The 21,761-nt window shown below is 34.2% G+C and overlaps 1 protein-coding gene across 6 annotated transcripts in view; it reads right to left on the bottom strand.

The window, feature by feature from the left end:
* The window catches only part of NCAM2 (neural cell adhesion molecule 2), a 288,588-nt gene that overhangs the window by 108,850 nt on the left and 157,977 nt on the right, over positions 1–21,761 (bottom strand). For all 6 annotated transcript variants that reach the window (XM_080579695.1, XM_080579698.1, XM_080579696.1 and 3 more), the window contains exons 5-8: positions 18,917–19,054; positions 15,294–15,411; positions 10,181–10,341; positions 2,366–2,511 (exon numbers count right to left, since the gene is read on the bottom strand). In XM_080579695.1, coding sequence (XP_080435821.1) covers positions 2,366–2,511; positions 10,181–10,341; positions 15,294–15,411; positions 18,917–19,054 — 563 coding nt within the window. The remainder of the gene's footprint in view (positions 1–2,365; positions 2,512–10,180; positions 10,342–15,293; positions 15,412–18,916; positions 19,055–21,761) is intronic.

Below are 21,761 nucleotides of genomic sequence, written 5' to 3'. Positions count from 1 at the left end.
AAGGTGAAGGGTCTAGAGACGTCTGAGGAGTGGCTGAGGTCCCTCGGTTCGTTCAGCCCAGAGCAGGGCAGACTAAGAGGAGGCCTCATGGTGGCCTGCAACTCCCTCACGAGGGGAGCGGAGAGGCAGGCGCTGAGCTCTGCTCTCTGGGGACAGCGACAGGACCTGAGGGAACGGCACGGAGCTGGGACAGGGGAGGGTCAGGCTGGGGGTTAGGGAAAGGTTCTGCACCCAGAGGGTGGTCGGGCACTGGGACAGGCTCCCCAGGGCAGTGGTCATGGCACCGAGCCTGCTAGAGTTCAAGACGCGTTTGGACAACGCTCTCAGACGCATGGTTTCTGATTTTTGGGTAGTCCCGTGTGGAGCCAGGAGTTGGACTCAATGATCCTTGTGGGTCCCTTCCAACTCAGGATAGTCTATTATTCTTTGATTATTTCAAGTTATCACATACATTATAAATAAATTCAGTTTAAGGCTATGTTATGAGCACTCCCATTTTCTTCAACTCACTTTTTCCTTTTTTTTCTAGTGCAGAACACTGCTGTATTATTCAACAATTATTCAATAATTTATTCACTGTCAGTTTGTTTCCCTGTTAACCTATTCAAAAAACTTGGTAGGAAAGCTCAAGTCAAGGCTTTGCCCCTTTAGAGTGTTGGAGGACCACATGGTCAATGTAGCAGCATATTTTATAGCTCAAGACGTACAGTATTTCAGAACAGTTATTCAGCATTCAGCAAAAACTTGCCCATGAGCAATATACCAAAAGTTCCTTCATTGGCAAGAACAAAGTGAAACCACGTAACTGTATTCATTCTTGTTCTTTTGCATACAGCATGTCAACACACTAGTAGCAACTCAATATAGGTTTTAGTTTGGTTTTCAGTACTCTTCAGTTGAACCACGGTTCAAAAAAAATGGTACATAGGTAACACTGACAGGTCTAGAGAGTTTAAACACTTGCAGTTTGAATTAAGAATGTAATACCATACTATATGAGCACTGGATAAATTTCAAATTTCAACTGAATCAATGTGTTTGGCTTATTTCTGCAATTTGCTTTCATTTTCGTTTTCTGATATAACTAATTATTTTTAGGAACATTCCAAACGTAATCAAAAAGCTATGTTTGTAACCTTTGAACCAGGTGTAGTCTTTGTGTATTAGAAAGATCACCTTTGACTTTAAATATTTAAGGAGGAGAGCGACTGTTTTATTTTAGTGCAAAACTAATTAAAAATATATAAATAAACAGTGTTATGTTTCTCTGAAATGGAAATCATAGAGCAGGAAAAATGATAGGCAAAACCTCACAAAAACTGCCTCAGTGCCAGGAAGGGTTGAGTACGAGACTAGACCAGACAAGACATTGTTCTTTAGAACACAAATAATGGAAATATATATTCCCATAATATACAATAATACCCTATAAACTGAGTGACTTACTCTGTATCTAATTCCCTGATTTGCTTGATCACTGTGTAGGTTTGACAATTATTTTTAAGCAATAGCTATTAATATGCAAACATCTGCAAGTGGACTGTCTGTATAGATTATGTAGAGTCTAATTTCTGAATTAGCAAACCAGAGAGGCTTAGATTTTAACTAGTGCAGATAAATTCTATATTTTTTGTAAAGAAATTAAGAATACTTGTTTAAACATTAAAAGAAAATTATGCTTTAAAAAGCTCTGTAGAAACTAATCTACATGGTTAAGAATAACATTACACCCTTCCCTTTTGCTTACCATTCCATCTAATTACAGCTCTTGTTCCCACAGTAACTGACTTTCTCCATTATCATACTGTAATCTTTTTCTACTCAACTTACTTTTGTAATAAAACTTGAAAATGGTAAATCAAATGCGAAAATGGGCTCAATTTGCAGTTATAAACTACTTTGCTCTTTGTGAGGGAAAATATAAGAAAGGAGTAAAGTAAGAAAAAAAATGTAAGTGGAAAAGAAAGCTCTCCAAAGTGTTTGGAAATTTTATTTATTTATTTATTTATTTATTTCAGATATCTATAGGTTCCATAGCATTTTCAGAAATACTGGACAGATTCCAAATGTAGTCAAGAAGGGCTAAGGGCAGCCACTGCAATCAAAAATAAATTGAAACCCTTAGTAGGGACTATTTCATGAAGTAAACTGCCTTTCAGCACTTTAATTGCTTTTTTCTTTCCTTCTTTCTTTTTTTTTATAATTTAAGATTTTGAATTTCCACATCTCTTATATTACCTCGGGAAGTATTGGTTCCTTCTAATTTCATCTAAAGTTAATTCCAGTTTCTTTCAATTAATTTTCCACTTATGAAAAGAAGATTGCCCAGACAACATGTATTTAGATACTTTAAAGGCTGATTTACCTTGTCACCTTCAGAGAAAGTTATTCCATCAGTGGCCCTTTTCCAAGTAATCTCTGGGATAGGTTCTCCTTCTGCTTCACAGATGAGGGTGGCTTTCCCATTCTCAGATGTGGTTTCATTTTTAAGTTGTATTATTTGAGGCTGTACTGTTAAAAACACAAATTACATTATTCACCCTGCATAAAAAATGTCATGTCAAAATATTTTTAATGACTTTCTTTCTGAAAAAAAAAAAAAAAAAAAACAAGCACATTTATGTTTATTTACTTAGGCTTAGCTAAAGGCTTAACACTACTATCTATATGAGCAATCAACTTTCCTGACTTCAAGTTGCACAACAACCAATGAAAATATAGGATCTTGGGATTTCTGTCCAGGATGTTTCCACCTCTTTGCTATTTTCTTCAGTCAAAAACACTGAAGTATTTGTATTATAATCATAGAATCAAAATATCCTGAGTTGGAAGGGATCCACAAGGATCACTGAGTCCAACTCCTAGTTCCGCATAGGACTACCTAAAAACTAAACTCTATGTCTGAGAGCATTGTCTAAATGCTTCTTGAGCTCCATCAGGCTTGGTGCCATGACCACTTCCCTGGGGAACCTGTTGCCTGCCACCCTCTCAGTGAAGAACCTTTTCTTAATATCCAACCTGATAATAATGTACTTTAAAAATTGTTAACTGAATGGCCTGTCTGAAATGAAAGAAGGCTTGAACACAGAAAAGAATCATGCTTGAGCTCATTAAAGTGATTTACTTGTAAGGCAATGGAACTGCCTTTGGACATGGTCCTGGGTAACCTGTTCTAGGTGGCTTTGTTTGAGCAGGGGTGTTGGACCAGATGACCTCCAGAGATCCCTTCTAACCTCAACCATTCTGTGATTTTGTGTTCATCACTATAGATAAATTTTAAAATATTAAAAGAGATGCTGCCAAATAAAGAAATAACATTTACTGTTTGGGAAGTTTGTTCATGAAGCAGAGAAGTTTGGTCTTCAATTCCCTACAACTTTCTCAATAAACAGGTTTCTTTCCAATTATTATTATTTTTTTTTTTTGCTTGATTTCTTCTGTATTTGCTTCAGACAACGGGAATACCTCATAAACTGAATGTTCATGGTTATTGTTGCATACCTTACAGTCTCCTCTGCAAAGGTTAAGAACATGATAGTAATTAGAGACTCTAGATTTATTATTTGCTGCTTGCAATAGATCTCTTGAAAAAGATACACGATTTAGTGCATTCACAGAGTTCTACCCATAGCATTGACAAAAGAGGTTCATCAGACTTGGGAAGCTGAACAAAGAAAAAGCTTGAGAAAGTTTTGATTATATCTCTGGAAAATAACTGCTCTAAACAGCTAGTTAATATTAATATGTCCATCGATTTACTAGCAAGAGGCTTAATACATGCCTGCACCACTGCCTGGTTGGATCTCTTGATTAATATTACATATGAGGAATCTCACTCCCATGTTATCTTCCTGCACAGCCACATTTGAATCAGGTAGCAAAACTGCAACCCTGGAGACTGCTGATACAATTTGAATTTTATAAACAAGCTAGAGAGCCCAGCAAGGAAATATCTAGGAAATTGATTCCTGAAACTTCATTCCTATCATAAAAACAAATGCACACACACTAGTATAAAGTGTTGACTTGATTTAGTGCATGATAAACCTGAGTCTTTATACATGTTAAAACAGTATTGCTACTTCACACTCAAAAAAAGGATTTAAGATTCGTCTTCTGAGAGAACTGGCATCACTGCCTTTATAGACAATATAATTTTTATTTTAAGAAGTAGAGGTGTTCTATACAGGCAAGAAGCTAGGAGGGAGGAATGAAGGGATACAGAAAATGTATAAATGTTTGAGACTACATCTTTTATTGATGACTTCCACTTTATGAAGCTGTGGTTGGTATACTTCATAATGCCTCTGATGAGCAGGCACGGATAGCGGCATACATAGACACACAGTATTCCCTTCCTATGTGTATCAATAGGTTTAAACAAAGAGCTCCCATATATGTATGAAACTGTATCTTAGAAAACTATTAGGTTTATGTGGCAGGGTTTTGGTAGTGGGGGGCTGAAGGGGTGGCCTCTGTGAGAAGAGTCCAGCAGCTGCCCCATGTTAGATAAGGGCCAGTTTCAGCCAGCTCCAAAGGGACCTGCCACTGCCCAGAGCTAAGCCAATAAGTGATGTTGTTTGCGCCTCTGTGAGAGCAGATTTAAGAAAGGGGATAAAAACCGCTACACAACAGCAGCTGGGAGAGTGAGAAGTGGGAAACAGCCCTGGAGAAACAGGGTGAATGCAGGGTGGAGATGGTTTGAGTTTCTCACTGCTCTAGCTTGTTAGTAATAGGTAATAGATTTTATTAATCTCCCTATGCTGAGTTTGTTTTACTCATGACAATAATGGTGGAGCGATCTCCCTGTCCTTATCTCAGCCCTTGAACCCTTTTCATTATATTTTCTCTCCCTTTCCTTTTCCTTTGAGGGAAAGGTTGTGGTGGAGCTCAGCTGCCCAGCTGTGTAAAACCATCACAAAACAAAACAAAACATATATTAAACTACTTACTAAACTGAAAGAAAAATTAGCTAGGTGTGCTTCAGGCACTGTAAATGTGAAAATAATGGAAACATTTAGGCAATCTCCACGCCACAGTCTCATTATAGACTCACTCTAGCCTGCTTGGTTTGAAGATGCAAGCCTTTTGAGGGCCTAAATTAACCTCAGTGTTTTTAATTTTGGCATTTGGAATATAGCTAAGAGGGATAAAACAGGAGAGGTCAGTTACATTTTCCATCCTCTCCTCTGCCTGATAACAGATAAGAAAAGGAATAATACTACACACTTTTCTCATTTATCAACAAAAGTTATATTGAACATAGCTGCGTAAACCTTCCTTTTATATAAGATTATATTTAAAAAGACATCTAGAAAACAGAAATAGTATGTGGTCAAAATACACTATAATTATAAAAGGGTACTATGTAGTGTTTCTTAAAGTATTTTTCCCTTGACTTCTACAAAATCATCAGAAACTACTGAAATGCCAATGAAATATTTTTCATAATCTCATTCTACCCTCATTGATCATATAGGTATAACAGCTATACGCTAGAAAACCTCAAATTAATATATAACAGAATTCCTCTCGATTTTTTTAACCAATTCTGAGTGAAGAATTTTTTTTCTTTCTAGGAATAGAAAATTCTAGACATTAAAATGTCTCTTTCTATGGCATACATGCAGAAGAGAGAAAATTTGTTGAAGAAATGTCACCTGATTATACATCACAGAATGGCAGAACCATTTAAGTTAATTACTTAAGAATTTAATCAATTAAGGAGTGGAAGTGAGCAACCAAAGAATAAGCAAAATGAAGACAAAAACTGTCCTCAGAACATAAGCACTATTCTTATAAAGCATGGATTTATCTTTAATTAAAGCTAACTTTGCTTCATTTAGCCTGAACATTTTTTTTCTGATAAGGTAAATGAACACTACTGCCATCACCCTGGAGAAATAATGATGAAGAAATACAGGTTTAGGTCTGTCTGAGAAAGTAAGAAAATGTGAAAAAGGTTGTAAAGGATTGAATTTTCTTGACTGCTATTAAATCCACTGCTAATTATTATGTTATTTTGGAAATTTTTGTCAGGGTGCCCATAGCAGTAACAATGTGGTATTTCATATTTCAAAATGTTTACAACATATACACATCAATACACATGGCTAATTGCATAACAAAACAAAGCAAACAATGCAAAACGATGTAAATTAATAGTAGGGAAAATTACTAAAAATATTTTTAAAGATTTCATAGAATCACAGAATCATAGAACCACAGAATGGTTTGGGTTGAACCTTAAAGATAATCTAATTCCAAGCCCCCTGCTATGGGAAGGGACACCTTCCACTACATCAGGTTGCCCAAAGCCCCATCTAGCCTGGCCTTGAACACTTCCAGGGATGGGGCATCCACAGCTTCTCTGGGCAACATGTTCCAGTGCCTACACACCTTCTGAGTAAAGAATTTCTTCCTTGTATATAATCTAATCTGCCTTCTTTTACTTTAGAACTATCTAAACTTCTCCTATCCCTATATTCCCTGACAGAGAGTCCCTCTCCAGCTTTCCTGCCCCCCTTTAGGTACTGGAAGTCTGCTACAAAGTCTCCCTGGGGCCTTCTCTTCTCCAGGCTGAACATCCCCAGCTCTCTTAGCCTGTCTTCACAGGAGAGGTGCTCCAGACCTTTGATCAAATTTGTGGTCCTCCTCTGGGCTCACTCCAACAGGTCCATGTCCTTCTTAAGTTGAGGGCCCCAGAGCTGAATGCAGCACTGCAGGTGGGGAGCAGGGTAGCTGTATTCCAAACACCAGGTGAAAGGTATCATAGATCAGCTAATGTAAGGTAGAAACCCTGACTACAGTAGTAAAAGCAAAACATCTCTCTACAAATGTCTCACACAGTATTTTCGTACAGCCACAGTGATTACTACTGTGCAAATGTAGGTTTCTCAGTCTTGTTCAGAGGACTAAAGCCAAATAAATTAGTACCAAAAATCTTAGGGTAATTTCTAGGCATTAATACAGATGAGATCTCTTTGGTAATAATGGGTAACAATACAGAGAAAAAGAACCATAGGAGGTCCTCTATTCTCATAACAGAATGAGATTACCAAATCATGATCAGTAAGAAATCTTCTGTGAACAGGGCTTTCTTTACTCCTCTAAGATGTGTTACACAGAACAGATAAAAGCAGTAAAGAAGATGAAAAACTAGGGAGAGTAGGGTGGGAGCATATAGATTTCGATATGTATGTTAATGCTCCAGAAAAACTGTCAAAATAAGAATTTGATATGAGGACGAAATAGCTTTTTAAACGCTAATATTGGAAACAAACTAACAAAATTTTTTAACAAAAATATCTAAGTCACAGAAATAAACATATGCAGGTGTTAGATGGCACAGTGATGGGCATGTCCATTCAAGAAGTGCAGAGTACTAAGAAATTTAAATGCTGAATTCTGTAATATTACTGTTATCATTATTGCTTTATGGTTACATTACTGATATTATGAGTTTCAACCCTACCAGAGACCTGTTGTAGTACAAATAATAGTCATTGACTCAAGAAGCTTGAATTGTAAATTATCATTAGAGATAACAGGTAGGTGAGACAAACAAGCTAATGAAGTGGAGAAGAATTATGTAATTTAATAGGTCATTTTAACACAAACTGTCTGTTTGTGTACTATTTAGCTATAATAATTAGCCATCTGCCTTGCCATTTTCATTCTGCAGTTTTTTGAATACATTTAAGGGGAAGAAAAGTATAACAACTTGTTGGCTATATATATTGTCTGGGAGTTTAACCTGTGTGAAAGAGACAAAGTTAAAAACAAAGCTCTTTGTAGGAGAAAATAGAGCAACTCTTCTCCACAATTTCAGAGTGTGGTGAACTTTGTAAAGGAAATCTTACACTAAAATCACACTGAGCTTCAGAGATTACAAATGAGGTAAGAGGCTTATTTTCTCATACAATGCCTTGAAGTCAAACTAACAGTACACAGATTATTATAATCTACTTGGAATATATCCAATAGTAAAGCACATGGGAAAAAAGAATTCTAAATATACGCACTCATTGATGTACTCTAAATTAGCTATAACCACTCAGGAAAGAGACTTGGGAGACACCACTGACAGTTCTATGGAAATGTCAGTTCAATACTTGGGAGAGCCAGAGAGGTAAAGAGAATATAAGACAAGGCATGGAGATCAAAGCAGAAGCTGGACTGTGCTGCTAAGCAGCCTGCTTCCCCCACAATGTGAATACTGCATGTCAGTCCTGTCTTGCCATTTCACAGATAATGGATTATGAATAGAAAGGTACAGAAATGCATGGATCAAGAGATTCATAATGGTTTCCATAGTAGGAAAAATTAATTAAACCGGAAATTTTCAGCTTAGAAAAGATATGAACTAGTGACGTATAAAACCATGCTTGATGTAAAGCACATTTTGAACTATTCTTCACTTAAAAATGAGAATTATGAGCCAAAGAAATGAACCTGCATCAGACCTGAACATCAGAAATACTTTTTCATGCAAGGAAGAAATTATTTAAGGAATTTAGGAGTTTAGGATGTTGTGGAAGCAAAAAGGATATATAGATTCAAAAAGGATTAAACAAACTCATGGTATTTATTAATTAACTTCAACCTTCTGGGGAGTCCCCAAACCAGTGGCTGTTGGAAGATGGAAGAATACATACAGGAAAAGCTCTTAGTCTGGTATTACTCCCTTTCACTGTTCCTTGCATTAAAAAAAATAACCTTGCTATAAGCAAAACTAAGTAAATTTCAGCCATACTTCAAATTATTTGAATTACATGCAAAATTATTCTTGTCTGAAACTTCCCCAAACTCATATCAAAACTAGCAAGTCTATTCCTTTTTTTTTTTTTGAAATACAATTGAATAAAATGGTTTTCCACAAAAATCTTCACTTTGCTATATATCTTTAGGCTAAAGTGAAACTTAAAATTTGTTTATTTTCATTCCTTTGAAAAGCAACTTAACACTTAATCACCACAAAACATCAAGTACCCCAGTGGCTAGGCAGCCCATCTAGATTTTATGGAGGGCTGGAGACAGTACAGTCTAGAAGAGCTATGAAGAGTTTCCCAAATAGGACACTGTAAAGCACGCAGGCACAGCTAATCTGTTCACTTTAACACCATGGCTTCAACCTCAGGCTCCACATCAAAATAACAACGTTACCCAATCCATCAGCTTCTAGTAAAAGACATCAGATTAGCGTCTCCTGTTGAAACTGTTTCACTCTGTATAAATTACTATTTGTTTTAGCTGGGATGTAAAATTTAATTTTCTATGGTCCTAAGTACATGCTTTAGCTGTTCAAATATAAGTGGTCCTTCTATCTACTAAAAGCTACAGTTAATTATTTATACAATATAGAAGCACTCTAACAATGCACTCTAATAGTGATACTATATTTAAAAAAAAAACAAAAACAGGGCATATTACTTCATTTGTAGGCTTCTCCTAAATGAGCTATGGCCTTGATCCTGCAGAATGGTTCTGAGGGAGAGTTTCTATATTCTCACAAATGCTATAAGAATCATAGCATGCTCACATAAGCTATAGCTACACAAAAGTTCAAAGAAACCATCAGCATTCTCTGTAAAGGACAGAATCATGAACAGATTGGGTGGTAGGGCATAGAAAGAAAAGTACATTTTCATATTATTACTTTTTTTGCCTCTAAAACTGTCATTTCTTGAGATCAGATTTATTTTTCTGGCTGAATCATGCACTTAAAAAATCAAAAATATAAAAACAAATATGAAATATGAGATATGAACATATCTGCATGGCATTCTTCTAAAAAAAAAAAGCACTGCCTGGAAGTCCAAATAATTTTTATTTTTTTTCCTCCCTTTCAATAGTTTTCCCTTTTTCTACCCTTGGTTTTCTTGCAAGCAGCCAACTTTTAAAGGCAAAAGCAGATTGAATTAACAATTTAACACTCCATTGTATTCTATCTAAATAGTGCAATAGCAAAGGCTGAAGATAGCCTTTTCAAAATTAGATTCAGGTATAAAGGTTAAAGTAGCCAACAGCAAGGAAAAAGCTGTAAAATAATACAGAAAGTTGTTTGCTGCATCAGTAGACACCTTGCAGGAATACTGCACTGAAAACTGGGAATTCTAATTTCACTTCCCTACTGTTTGCATTTAAAAAAGAAGGGGGGTATATTCTATGCAGTACTTACCAAAAACTTGAAGGAATGTCTGTCTTTTATCATTTCCTGCTTTGTTTTTAGCATTACATATGTAAGGACCTGCATCAATATTTTTTATATCTCTTATTGTTAGTTCTGTATTGCTTCCTCTCAACATATATTTTTCATTTTCTTCAATAACTCTGCCGTTCCTAAAAATCAATCAAACAAACAAACAAAAAGATGTATAAAACAACTAGTAGGTTCCAAAGTTTGAAGCAATGTGCTATGGTGCTATGGAAGCATCAATCAGGTTAAAATAATCTTTGTTGCAAGAAAGTGCTATTATGCTATCTTCAAAAATGCATTAACTCATGTGGCATAAATTGGAAGTATGTACAGAAGGGAGCTAATTTCAGCACTATGAAAATTGTTCTGCTGGATTACAAAGTTGGTGGTTGTTTTTTTTTTGTTGTTTGTTTTTATAAGAATGTGCACATTCTAGACATAAGCAATGCATTCTGGACTACACTTTGATGTTCAAGATCCCAGGTTCACAATTCTATTGTCAGGTTCTAAAATATATGTGTATTAAATATACTATATCTTTATACTTAAATTTTCATGATCAACTTAATGGTAGAAAAAAATGCTTGTGAATAGAATCATAATATATGGCTTGCACTCAAGGAAGGATAGAAAAAAATCAGTTAGACAAATACATACTTGTTTGTGAGAAACATTTTGGAATATACTATTGCAGTTCATACTCGTAACAATGTACCAATCTATAAAAAATATTTTATATTGCTTACACATAGAGCCTATTGGCATATAAAGAACTCTTCCAAGTTATTTCCTCTCAGATGTTGTTAACTACCCACAATTTAGTAAGCAGATGTATCTCCAGACATTGTAATGAATTCTGACCAGATGGTAGAGAAATAATAAAACCTGTGAATAATTCTGAGGGCTGATCAAGGCCTGACCAGTCCATCTGATGAGTACCTTGGCATACACATAGTTATCACAACAGCTGCTTCTTAAAGGAAGCAATCCTACCTTTTTTTTTTTTTTGGATTTCTTCTCATTCTGCCTTGTTTGCTTTAGTCTTCTTTTGACCTTTTTTTCTGTAGAATCATTAACAGCCTGTTCTCAAAAGCACCTACATAAAGTCTGCCTGATTTTCATAAGCATTGACAAACCTGCTGGCAATGCCAAGTTCTTGAAAAATTGTTTGTGAAATGAAACCAATGTATATGTCTAGTTTTGGAACAATTTTATTTCAAGATTTGAGTAATAATGATGTTTGCTTTCTTTCTACTCACAGAATGCCAATAGCTATATGTATTTCATATTTTCTAAAATAATACCTTCCCTAAAGTCAAAACACTACTGCCTTCCCCCCACCCCTCCTTTGGAAATATTAATCTCTGTTAATAGGATTCCCTGACATTTATTTAGCTTGCATTTTAGTAACGTTTTTGTAAGTAACTCTGTTCCACTTAGCAGTCCATTTCAATACATTATGGTGATTCTTATTCATCTCCTTTTCAAAGTAAATCACAGAAAATGCTTAGCAGAACAGAAAAGGTCTAATTTTCCACATAGGTGTTTTCAAAAAAATTCCAGTGACTTCTGTAGGAGACAAAAGTCGATATTCAAGGTCAAACATAGTTTCCTAGTGCCTTTTCTCTTAAAAACCACCTGTATCTGTGACCATCTCTGAACAGAAATGAGATTATGAGGATTACCCGGGACTATCTGAACAGGAAAGATTCAGATTGATGCCGATATGGGCAAACAAGAAAACATGAATAGCACATTGAATGAGGATTACTTATTTTGTCAGATAGTTCTAAGCCCTGTCAGTAAAGATAAGGGGAACAGATCCAGCTAAAATGTACTACTGTAAATTACCTCCACAAATGTAAATAATGACTGTGTAATTATTAGTAAGACTATTCACGTGAGTAAAGATCATCAGTTCAGGATTTGTAAATTTGGATCTTTATATTTCAGTTCTGGCTAATTTAATTGCTTCAGTGTATTGTTTCTCTGAAGGTTATGCTATACAGTAATGTAAGATCAGTTAAGTGGTGAAAGATTTAGATTCTCTTAGTTCATGAAATATTAACAAAGTACATTTCCTTATTAAATAGAGTGAAAATTAAATTTTGATGACCTTTCTTCTTACTAGATATCTCAAATTCACTACCTAGTATGTGAACTAAAGCATTTTTGAGGAGCATTGACACATTAGCTCAGATACCTCCATTCTAAGCTTATGGAATCTTAAACTTTGTCAATACCTGGAAACAAAAAGGGAAAACACAAATGGTTAAGCTCTACCACATTAGATACTGTTTTAAGAGATTTAAAAATTTGAAACTACAGTTCTGACCAGCATCCTGCTTACAGTCAATGCAGAGGGATATATAAGCCATGTCAATTGCACTGGCATTTGATTTTCAAGCCACTTTTCATGTTTGAGCTGAATTTGACCTTCTGTTAAGTCAGTTCATTGGAAACCAGACAGAAAGCAAGAGGAAAGAGAATAATAAGATTTTCTTTTTTAATTGACTAAAATACCAGTGGATTGTAAGGAAGGTAGGACTACACAATGACATCCAAATTACGCATGCCTTGTTAAAGAAACTTCACTAGAGCTAATGAGAGATTTCTAGATGTCAGGGCATATTTTAAAAAGCAATGAAGATACAAGAACATTCAATTGTGTATAATGTTGAATGTTCATATGTAATGTTGTTGGTCCTTAATTTTGATGAACCATCTGAACAGATATGGAGGTATTTACTACATATTATAATGAAAATCCGCCAATAGAATGGAGTAGAAATTATCCCACCCTTTTTTATCAATCAGAACTTTTCCTCAGCTCTCCAGTATATCCTCTGAAGGGTTTTAAAAGGGAAAGACATAAATATTTGTTATTCACTGTATTTAGTCCATTTTGTGGTTAGGCCTACCTAACAACAGGAACATCCACGTGTTTATTTCATCTTGTTCTCTATTAATATATAATATATATAATACATAATATAATATGTTCGCATCTCTCTGTACTTTTGTCCTTAGCGTAGCTATGTATTCATACAACATCTTTGCATTAAGTCACATCATGCAACCTCATGCCCATTTTACAAATGGATAACCTGAGACGTGTTAAATAAAATGTCTGAACTTGCAAAAAAAAAAAAAAAGTACAGTTGGGAATAAAGCAGAACATTATTCCCACAACTTGCTGTAACCAAAAGTTGTAAGTCTTCCCAACATTTAATCAAAATCAAGATTTAATTCCATTTGCTTATTAAAAAAACCAACAATGCACTTTCATAAAGCTGATATTAATATCAACTTACATCCAACATCAAAAATTACACTAAACAGCATGAAATTGGGAATACGATACCTTAGCTGTTAATTCTAAGAAACGGATTCAAGTGGGTTCTCAATGGATGAAATGTATACTAGTTACTATTTGATAAATCAGTTTAAACAGTTAAAATAGCAATGTTTTCTAGTTTTTTATTTAAAAAAAAAAAAAAAAAAGATTATGTTGATCTAGTTTCCCTTTGCTCAGTCTAATTTCCGAAGAAAAAGAATCTGAAATAATCTAGAAAACTAAGGTCTTTATCTTGAAAGATCTGCAAGGTAGGTCCAAGGGCAAGGAGAATATTCCAACAGATTCTGAATGCTACTAGCTGGCTAACAAAATATCAGTGAAACAGGACCTGAACAGTTCGGGACAGAGATTTCAGAAATTTTACATACAAATTTACTACTGCAATACTGGCTCAAGTTTGCCTCCTCCAAAATAAAATATCTGAGCTCTTTCCATCTTTTTACCCCTCTTTGCATATCTATAACAATTTTCTGTTACAAACATCAGGGGGCTTTTCTTCCTATCATTTTATGATCTCTCACAGTCAGCAAATAAAAAAGCAAGAATATTTTCTACCTGCCAAGAATTTATAACCTAATCAGAGAAAATATAAATAATAGTAATAATAATAGTAATAATAATAATAATAATAACAAAAACAACAGGGAAAAGAAGCACATAAGCCATTGCTGCTTGTATTGGCTTCTGAAATAGGTACAGAACAAAAGTTTCTCATTTAAGATCCAGTACAGAGTACACTAGTCGGTGAAGTTTTTGTAAAATCTGTATGAAAGATAATTAATGAATGGTGTAAAACAGTTGATTTCCTCAGTGACAGGCAAGCCAAAGGAAAATTAAAAAGGTAGTCTCTGATCAGCAGAGACAAGTGTCTCTCCAAGACACCTAGTTAGCCTGTATACATAGTGTAATATTTATAAAGTATTGAAAAAGCACATCTGTAAACAGAGATATCCATGAACTGTTGAAATTTCTATTTTCTTTTATAACGACATTGTCTTACAAGGCCACATTAAGGAATTACCTGTGCTCTATTTTTTTACATCTATCATTGAAGTTGTAAAAAAAAAAAAAAAAAAAAAAAAAAAAAAAAAGTAAAGCATTGTAAATTGTAAAAAAGAGAACAACTTAGTTCCACGTTTGTCTTATGACATGTTAGGATGAAGGTGTCAGTCAAAGGAATATTTAAAATTAATAACACTGTTCAAAGATTCCAAAGGAAATTAATAAGTGATGTCCATTTTGAAAATGCAGTGACATTTTAATTTCACCTGAAATAATATATGCGAATGCAAATTATTTGGATCTAAAATAGAAATGTGCACTGATGTGAGGAGTCAGATATTTTATATAAATATTTATTTTTATATATATATATTTTAAATTAAAAGAATAAAAAGTGCATGGATATTTATGTTTTTGCAACTGTTACATGGTAAATGTTCCCAATGTTCATTTCATTGACATCATCAAAAACACATGAACTTTAAACTTATTTTTAAAAGCAGTTCCATATTTCAAAACATATTAGATTTTAAAAATTGCAATAGAATTTCTATGAGTTCATTCACTTATTAATGTTGAATCTAGCTTTAGAAGTTAAGAGTAGAAATAGACAGTAAGTGCTTTTAAAATTCAGTAAAGTAATTAAGGTTGCCCAGCTTACTTAATGGAGTGTGACAGAAAATCATAACACCATAAAACAATGTGCTCTTGTGTGCAGATCTCTACTGAACTTACCTATACCAACTTATTTCTGGTGGAGGCGATCCAGTGGCTCTGCAGAACAAAGTTACTGCCTCTCCTCGATCCGCAGTGGCATTAAAGGATTTCTGTGGCAGAGTAATTGCAGGGGGAACTGAAAAATAAAACATTATGTCCTAGTAATGGAAAATAGAAGATTCTGTATGATTCTGGAGAAATTTAAAGCATAGGCTCCTTTGCTAATTTTGGAATTTATAGTTACTCTTATGGATCAAGTTACAATATGAATCAGTTCTCAGTATTTCTGTTTTTCTTAAACACAAAAAGATTTTTTTTTATTTTATCAGGACATTTATAACTTTTTTTGTACAATAATAAACTCAAAAGTCTTGTTCAGTGGTTGTTTAATTTTCTTACAGACAATTTTAAAGTGACTGAAGTCATACTTAGGACGCATAAAATACAGTAGAGTTATGACTGGTGCTAATTTAAGTATCTCAAATAAAATCTCCCTAGTCTCTTTCTTTCATTCAACTCTGTAGTGGACATACAGCTGATTTACTGATGTCAGACAGTGCTTTTAAAACTGATGTCAATATATAGCAGTATCAATTAAACATATTTAATTCTTTGTATTGAACACCTGCAAAGTTCTTGAGCAGGAGTATCACCAGCTTAAAAAAGTGACATGATAAAACCCAATAGATAGTATCTGTTTTCAGAAATCACAACCTGTTTTGGTAATTGTGTTCCAAGAACCACGTATTTTGTCTGTTCTTGATAGGACAGTCATTAATAAAATTAAAACTGTTTGGAGAGAACCTCTGCCCAAGAGAAAAATAGCAATAATATTTAAAGCAGATCGACTCACATATCTCTGTTAAATATCTCTATTATTAAATATCTCTACTTAATATATCTGTTTATATGGTAATTTTAAGACACTTATCCTAAATCTGTTTCCATTAACTGTCAAGCAAAAAAAAAACCAGCAGATTGAAGGAAAATATATGGAAAAGAAAGAATGTCAGGGGAAGTAAGAGGAAGAAGATTCACAAAATATAGCTCTCAAGAATTATATAACATGTAATATAAAATATATAACTATATAATATAAAATAAAGCTAACAAGAACACCTTATCATCAGAGTGGCTCAGAGCTATCCTTTTAGATTTAACTTTCAGTAAAGAACAGAAGGCAACCCCAATGAATTGCTTATGGCTTACCATTTCACTTTCATACGTTTTTCTCACAAACTGTTGAGAATTAACTTCTGTTGTGTTAAACAGTACAAAATATTTAGCTTTAATATTCTCAGAAGCCCTTCCAGCTTCTGAACATCTAATATACAAAATTATTAAAAAGAGTGTACCAGATTCATCAACAATTAATAAGTAAATGTTCTGTACTTTTGACTCTTTTTCATGGTGTGATGAAATTTAAGCGTTTCACAGATCAATTATCTCCTATCTGAAATTGCATGGGCCACTACTCAGCAAATAAAAACCCTTCTGTTGTGCTATAGTGACTTAGTCATCTTACATTTTTAAGTATCACTTCGACAACATTTCATACGTTTTAGCTGGTTTGCAGTGCATTCTAATATCTAGACCTGAAAATAGAGTTAGTGACATGAATCAATTCTTTGCCACCAGTAGCAGGTTCTTCACTACTCACAACTAAGAACTACAGGACCATGACTCAATTCAGCCTATTATTTAAGTGTTTCAACCTTCTCAGAGACACTATGATGACAATTAAATGAAATATTATTTTTCTTATAGCTCCTTCTGGGAAGTGAGATATGTTTATCTTGTTTCTGTATTTTTATGTACATAGGATCGAACTAAAAAAATGAACCTAAAAGAGGAAAAGACAAATGGGTCTTGATATAATAAGTAACATACTGGCAAGTGTCTCACATATCTAACTTAAAGCAAAATGTTAAAGTCCAGTCACATTTAAGTTCAATTCATTGATAGTTTTTTTTCCTTTTTTTTTTTTTGATCAAAGAGTACTATGATTTTTGTTTCTTTCTTTTTAATCTAAAAGCAATTATTTCTATTAATCTAAAAGCCATCTGGGGCCAGGTTTATTACATTCAGTTTTACCTAGGAAAAGCTATTTATTCGTATAAATTAAGCAGAAAAATAGCTCTTAATTGGTACCACTCTAACTGAGCAACAATGTTAGAACCTCTCAGCTGGAAACCTCCTCACAACACTATGGACTGAAGTCTAGATGTAAGTGAATGTTGGCATTCTTGTCTCGAGCAGTTACAAATACAAGCAAAAACAGATTTGTGGATATAATCCACTAATAAAAGATGTGAAGTGGGACTGGAGTTCGAAAACCAATGTTTTAGGTTTAACACAGGTTCTCTTTCTGCTCAATGGTATATATCACATAGAAATGAAAAGTGTTCAAAATGTAGCTTCATATACACATACATAAATATCAACAGAAGAAAATCTCATGCAGAATTTAAAATACTATTTTACTGTTTTACTTATTTTACTGTTAGAACTGTTGGAATATACTCAGAGGTCAAGGCAACGCAGAACCCAATGCACAGAGATGAAAGCAAGTTACTGAGGGGACTTCACAATGCATGGGGTACATACTGTGATATTTTATCACAATACACAGGATAATACCCATTTGCTTGTCACTTTTTGCACACTGCCTATAACAACCTAAAGAGTTCTGATTCAAATACCGCTGCTTGACTACATGGATTAAATGATATGTGTGCCAGAAGCTGCTTCTTCTCATGAAATTAACTGATAATTTAATTTACATAATGACTTCTGTAAACTGAGGTTTGCAGAGGCTTGAGGTTGTCAAGGACAAAGCATTTAGAACTCAGAAGCTAATAGCACAACGGAATTAGTTTCACTAAAACACTGTTATTGAACAGAACATGTAGATTAAAAAAATGCCCTTTATGAACTGTGTCCTGTGTTCATATTTACTTTTCAACAGGCCAACTGTGAATTTAAGAGAGAGGTTGAACTAAATACTTTGTTTTGTCTTCATCCTTTCATACGCCTTAGGAGATGTTTATGATAAACTAATAAAAAGTTTAATGCCACTTATAAATCATATTTTAGTCTTCATAAAAAATAAAATGTTAAAAATCTAGAAGTAATACTGCTTATCTAAATAAAAACGTATCCATGACTTTTGGGATGGTTCAAATAAAAGAAATTAATAAAATATGTTCAATGCAGTAAAGCTGAATAACTATGAAAAATTAGTGTTTTTTAACAGGAAATAACAAAACACTGAAAAATATAGTGAACTGAATTACTACGCAATATAATCTGAAACTCGAGTCTTGTAGTGATTGTCAGTGTTTTTGAATTATTAAAAAAAATAATAAAGCTTCTGTATATTTATATACTCTGACATTACGAAATGCAATGAATTCTATTTATGCAGTATAATGGATTTTTTTTAAATAGTAAGCAATTACTTTTATAGGAAAACAATACTAAACAGACATGACAACTATATTAACGAATTAATATTAATTAGTTTTTTTAGAAGCTGATGTGTTCTAAAATTGAGGCTATGATAATCAAGGAAAGTGAGATGATCTTTAATGTTCCTTCCAACCCGAGCCATTGTGTAATTCTATGATTCTACTTCTTACCATTCACAATAACAATTATGTCCCGGAAGTCAATTTCTCCTCTGGCTTCCACTCTTCCTTCACATCGGTATACTCCTTCATCACTTTTGTTGATGTTAAGAATTTGGAGATTATTGTTTGCTAATACTGCAAATCGATCTAGAAAGGCATGTAAAAGATTAAGTGGTATTAGCAAATCTAGACAACTACAGGAACACTAATTTAAATGGGAAAATGAGAAATTTAAATTTCTCTAAACATACAGAATGCTCATGACAAAGCATTTCTCAATTTAAAAGTAAAATGTTGGCTGAGAAATTAGCTTTTCATCCACCCCAAAATACATTGCCATTTCTTAAAATTCAATCAGGATTTTCAATCCATAACTTCTTACTTACATTTGATGACTCTTCAAAGAAAGTAAAGTTTATAAATTATTAAAAAATTAGTGGAATATTCATGAACACTTATATAAAACAACAAAATTAAAAAAATAGAAAAAAGATAAATTCAATACGTAAGAAAATGTATCTTTCCTCTGTATCTTGATTAGCCAATGTTCTCATGTCCGTTTTATGGCACTATTTCTCAACTTACTTGCTCTCCTTCCCACCCTGTTCCTTGGCTCATCTCCTATAACTCAGTCCACGGTCCATCTTGCTATAGTCTAACACTCATAGAATAAAGTCTAACACTTCATTCTTCAATGCAAGAAACCATTTAACCTTCTACAAAGTCCAGTATAAATTGCAATTTATTTGCAATTTAATTGCAACACATTTCTTGAGTAGCTTAACCCCATTGTAAAACCAGATTCTGAACAAGCATTTATACATTTTCCTGCATACATAGCAGCAAAATTATAATCTGCAAGAGTAAACTGTTCTAAATCTAACTTTTCTTTCCTTTCAGTCTGAACTAATGTATTGAGTTTATGTGGCAAGGTGTTGGCAGCTGGGGGTTTCAGGGCTCCTCTGAGACAATGCAGGGGTTGCCCCATGCCAGACACAAATGGCTCCAATGGCCCCACTGCAGGGCACCAAGATGGCGGCGCCTCAGAAGTCTGGGTAAGGAAGGGGAAAATACTGCATGGCAGCGAAGAGCGAGGGGATAAACGAAAAGATATTTGAAAATTAGCCCTGCAGACACCAAGGTGAGAGAAGCATGCAGTGGAGCTTCTCCAGTTGCTGGATCAAATATTAAGGGGTATATGCATGGCAAGTGGGATTTCATGTGTCCTTTTTCATACCTCATAACAAGAAATGGAAGAATTGTCTCCTGTCAGGTATGATGAACCTGGGCTATGGTTTGCAAATTTTACTGTGTTTCTAGGGTATGTGCCAGGCTATGACTCACAATATCTAACAAAAAGGTTACGCACAACTGTTCATTCTAAGACTGGGACACAACTACTAAAGATCTCTTGAAGAAAAAAATCAAAACTTCTGGTGAAATTTGCACATCAGTTTACACAAGTGCATTTAGCATTTCTACACTGGCTATGTAGAGCAATGGAACCACTTATACTGCTATAAGTAGAACTCTGTGCAAACTATTGACTTTGAGCGGGAACCTTAAAGCACCTCTTTCATTCTTAGAGACTGCACTACACTGCAGTAGCAAAACCAAATTGCCAAAGCCTACCCCATATGATTCTGTGGGTCAATATAGCTCATTTGAATTCTGTCTCTTGTGGTCTTATTCTAAAAGAGAAAATTCCACTGTGGCACTGGAATAGAAGGTGGTACCAGTTTAATGTTTTCTAGCGCAGTGATCCTACATGGCTTTTTTAGGCCAGGAAAAATTTGCAGTACCCTATACTGTAACTAGAAGGATTTATTTTTTAAAAAATGTAAATTCTAATAGTTTTCCAGAATATTTTATCATTTTAAACTGTTGTGGTCTTGAAGAGAATCATTCTACATACTAAAAATACCTACGGAGGGAAAAAAAACTAAAAGCGCTACAGAACTGCGAACGTAAAACAGTAAGATACATCAAAGCATACAGAAAACATGAAGGATGCATCCACCCCAATATTTTCTATCCAATGATATGCAATATAAAATTTTCTATAGACATTATATTTACATACCACACCTATACTATGGTTATAGAAAACTGTTTTTAATAATCTGATAGTGGAATTCTGACATTTATGATTTGAGCAGTGACAGGACAAAGGACACATTTACATAGATAGCAAATAATTTATATGTACATTTAGAAAGATTAGCATCTAGCATATTTATATTAACAAGGGCAGCTAACCTCCTTCTAATGTTAACACTAACAGTAAACTAATACACATTCCACATTCCTGTATATACAATTTCTATATTTTCTTTAAGCATTACAAAATGGCATTTGATGTCCTTTGAAGCACTAGCATTGTGCAAAACCAGACCTAGTCACTTACAACTCCAGGTAAGATCTGATCAATGAAAACAATCCCATTCTCTTACATAGCTGAGCCCCACATGATGGAATTATGAGTCATGACAATTCAACTCTTAGAAAGAAAAATAAAGATATCCTTAGAATATTTCCAGAAAATTATACCTTACATTTTGCTCCATTAAACCTTAAACATACATAGTAAGATCAGAATAACTTTTGGAAGTCATTGTTCTCATAGTCTTTTATTTTTTTCTTTTTTGTTTTTAAACCAAAGAATGATGGGCAGCTATTCCCAGTTTCTAACTCACATTTTCTTTGCAGAATTCAAATAGACTATAGATCTTAGGATGAGTTAGCAATGGAGCAGATAAGGTGGGAACGTGCAGAAACCAATTCAGAATGGTGAGACTATTTTGAGTCATCTATAGGCCTCCTACACAGGAAAAATCTTTAAATTTTCACTTCT

Source organism: Anser brachyrhynchus, assembly GCF_964034855.1.
Source record: "Anser brachyrhynchus genome assembly, chromosome: 1".
Lineage (NCBI taxonomy): Eukaryota > Metazoa > Chordata > Aves > Anseriformes > Anatidae > Anser > Anser brachyrhynchus.
This window is presented reverse-complemented; position numbering and strand designations above follow the sequence as displayed.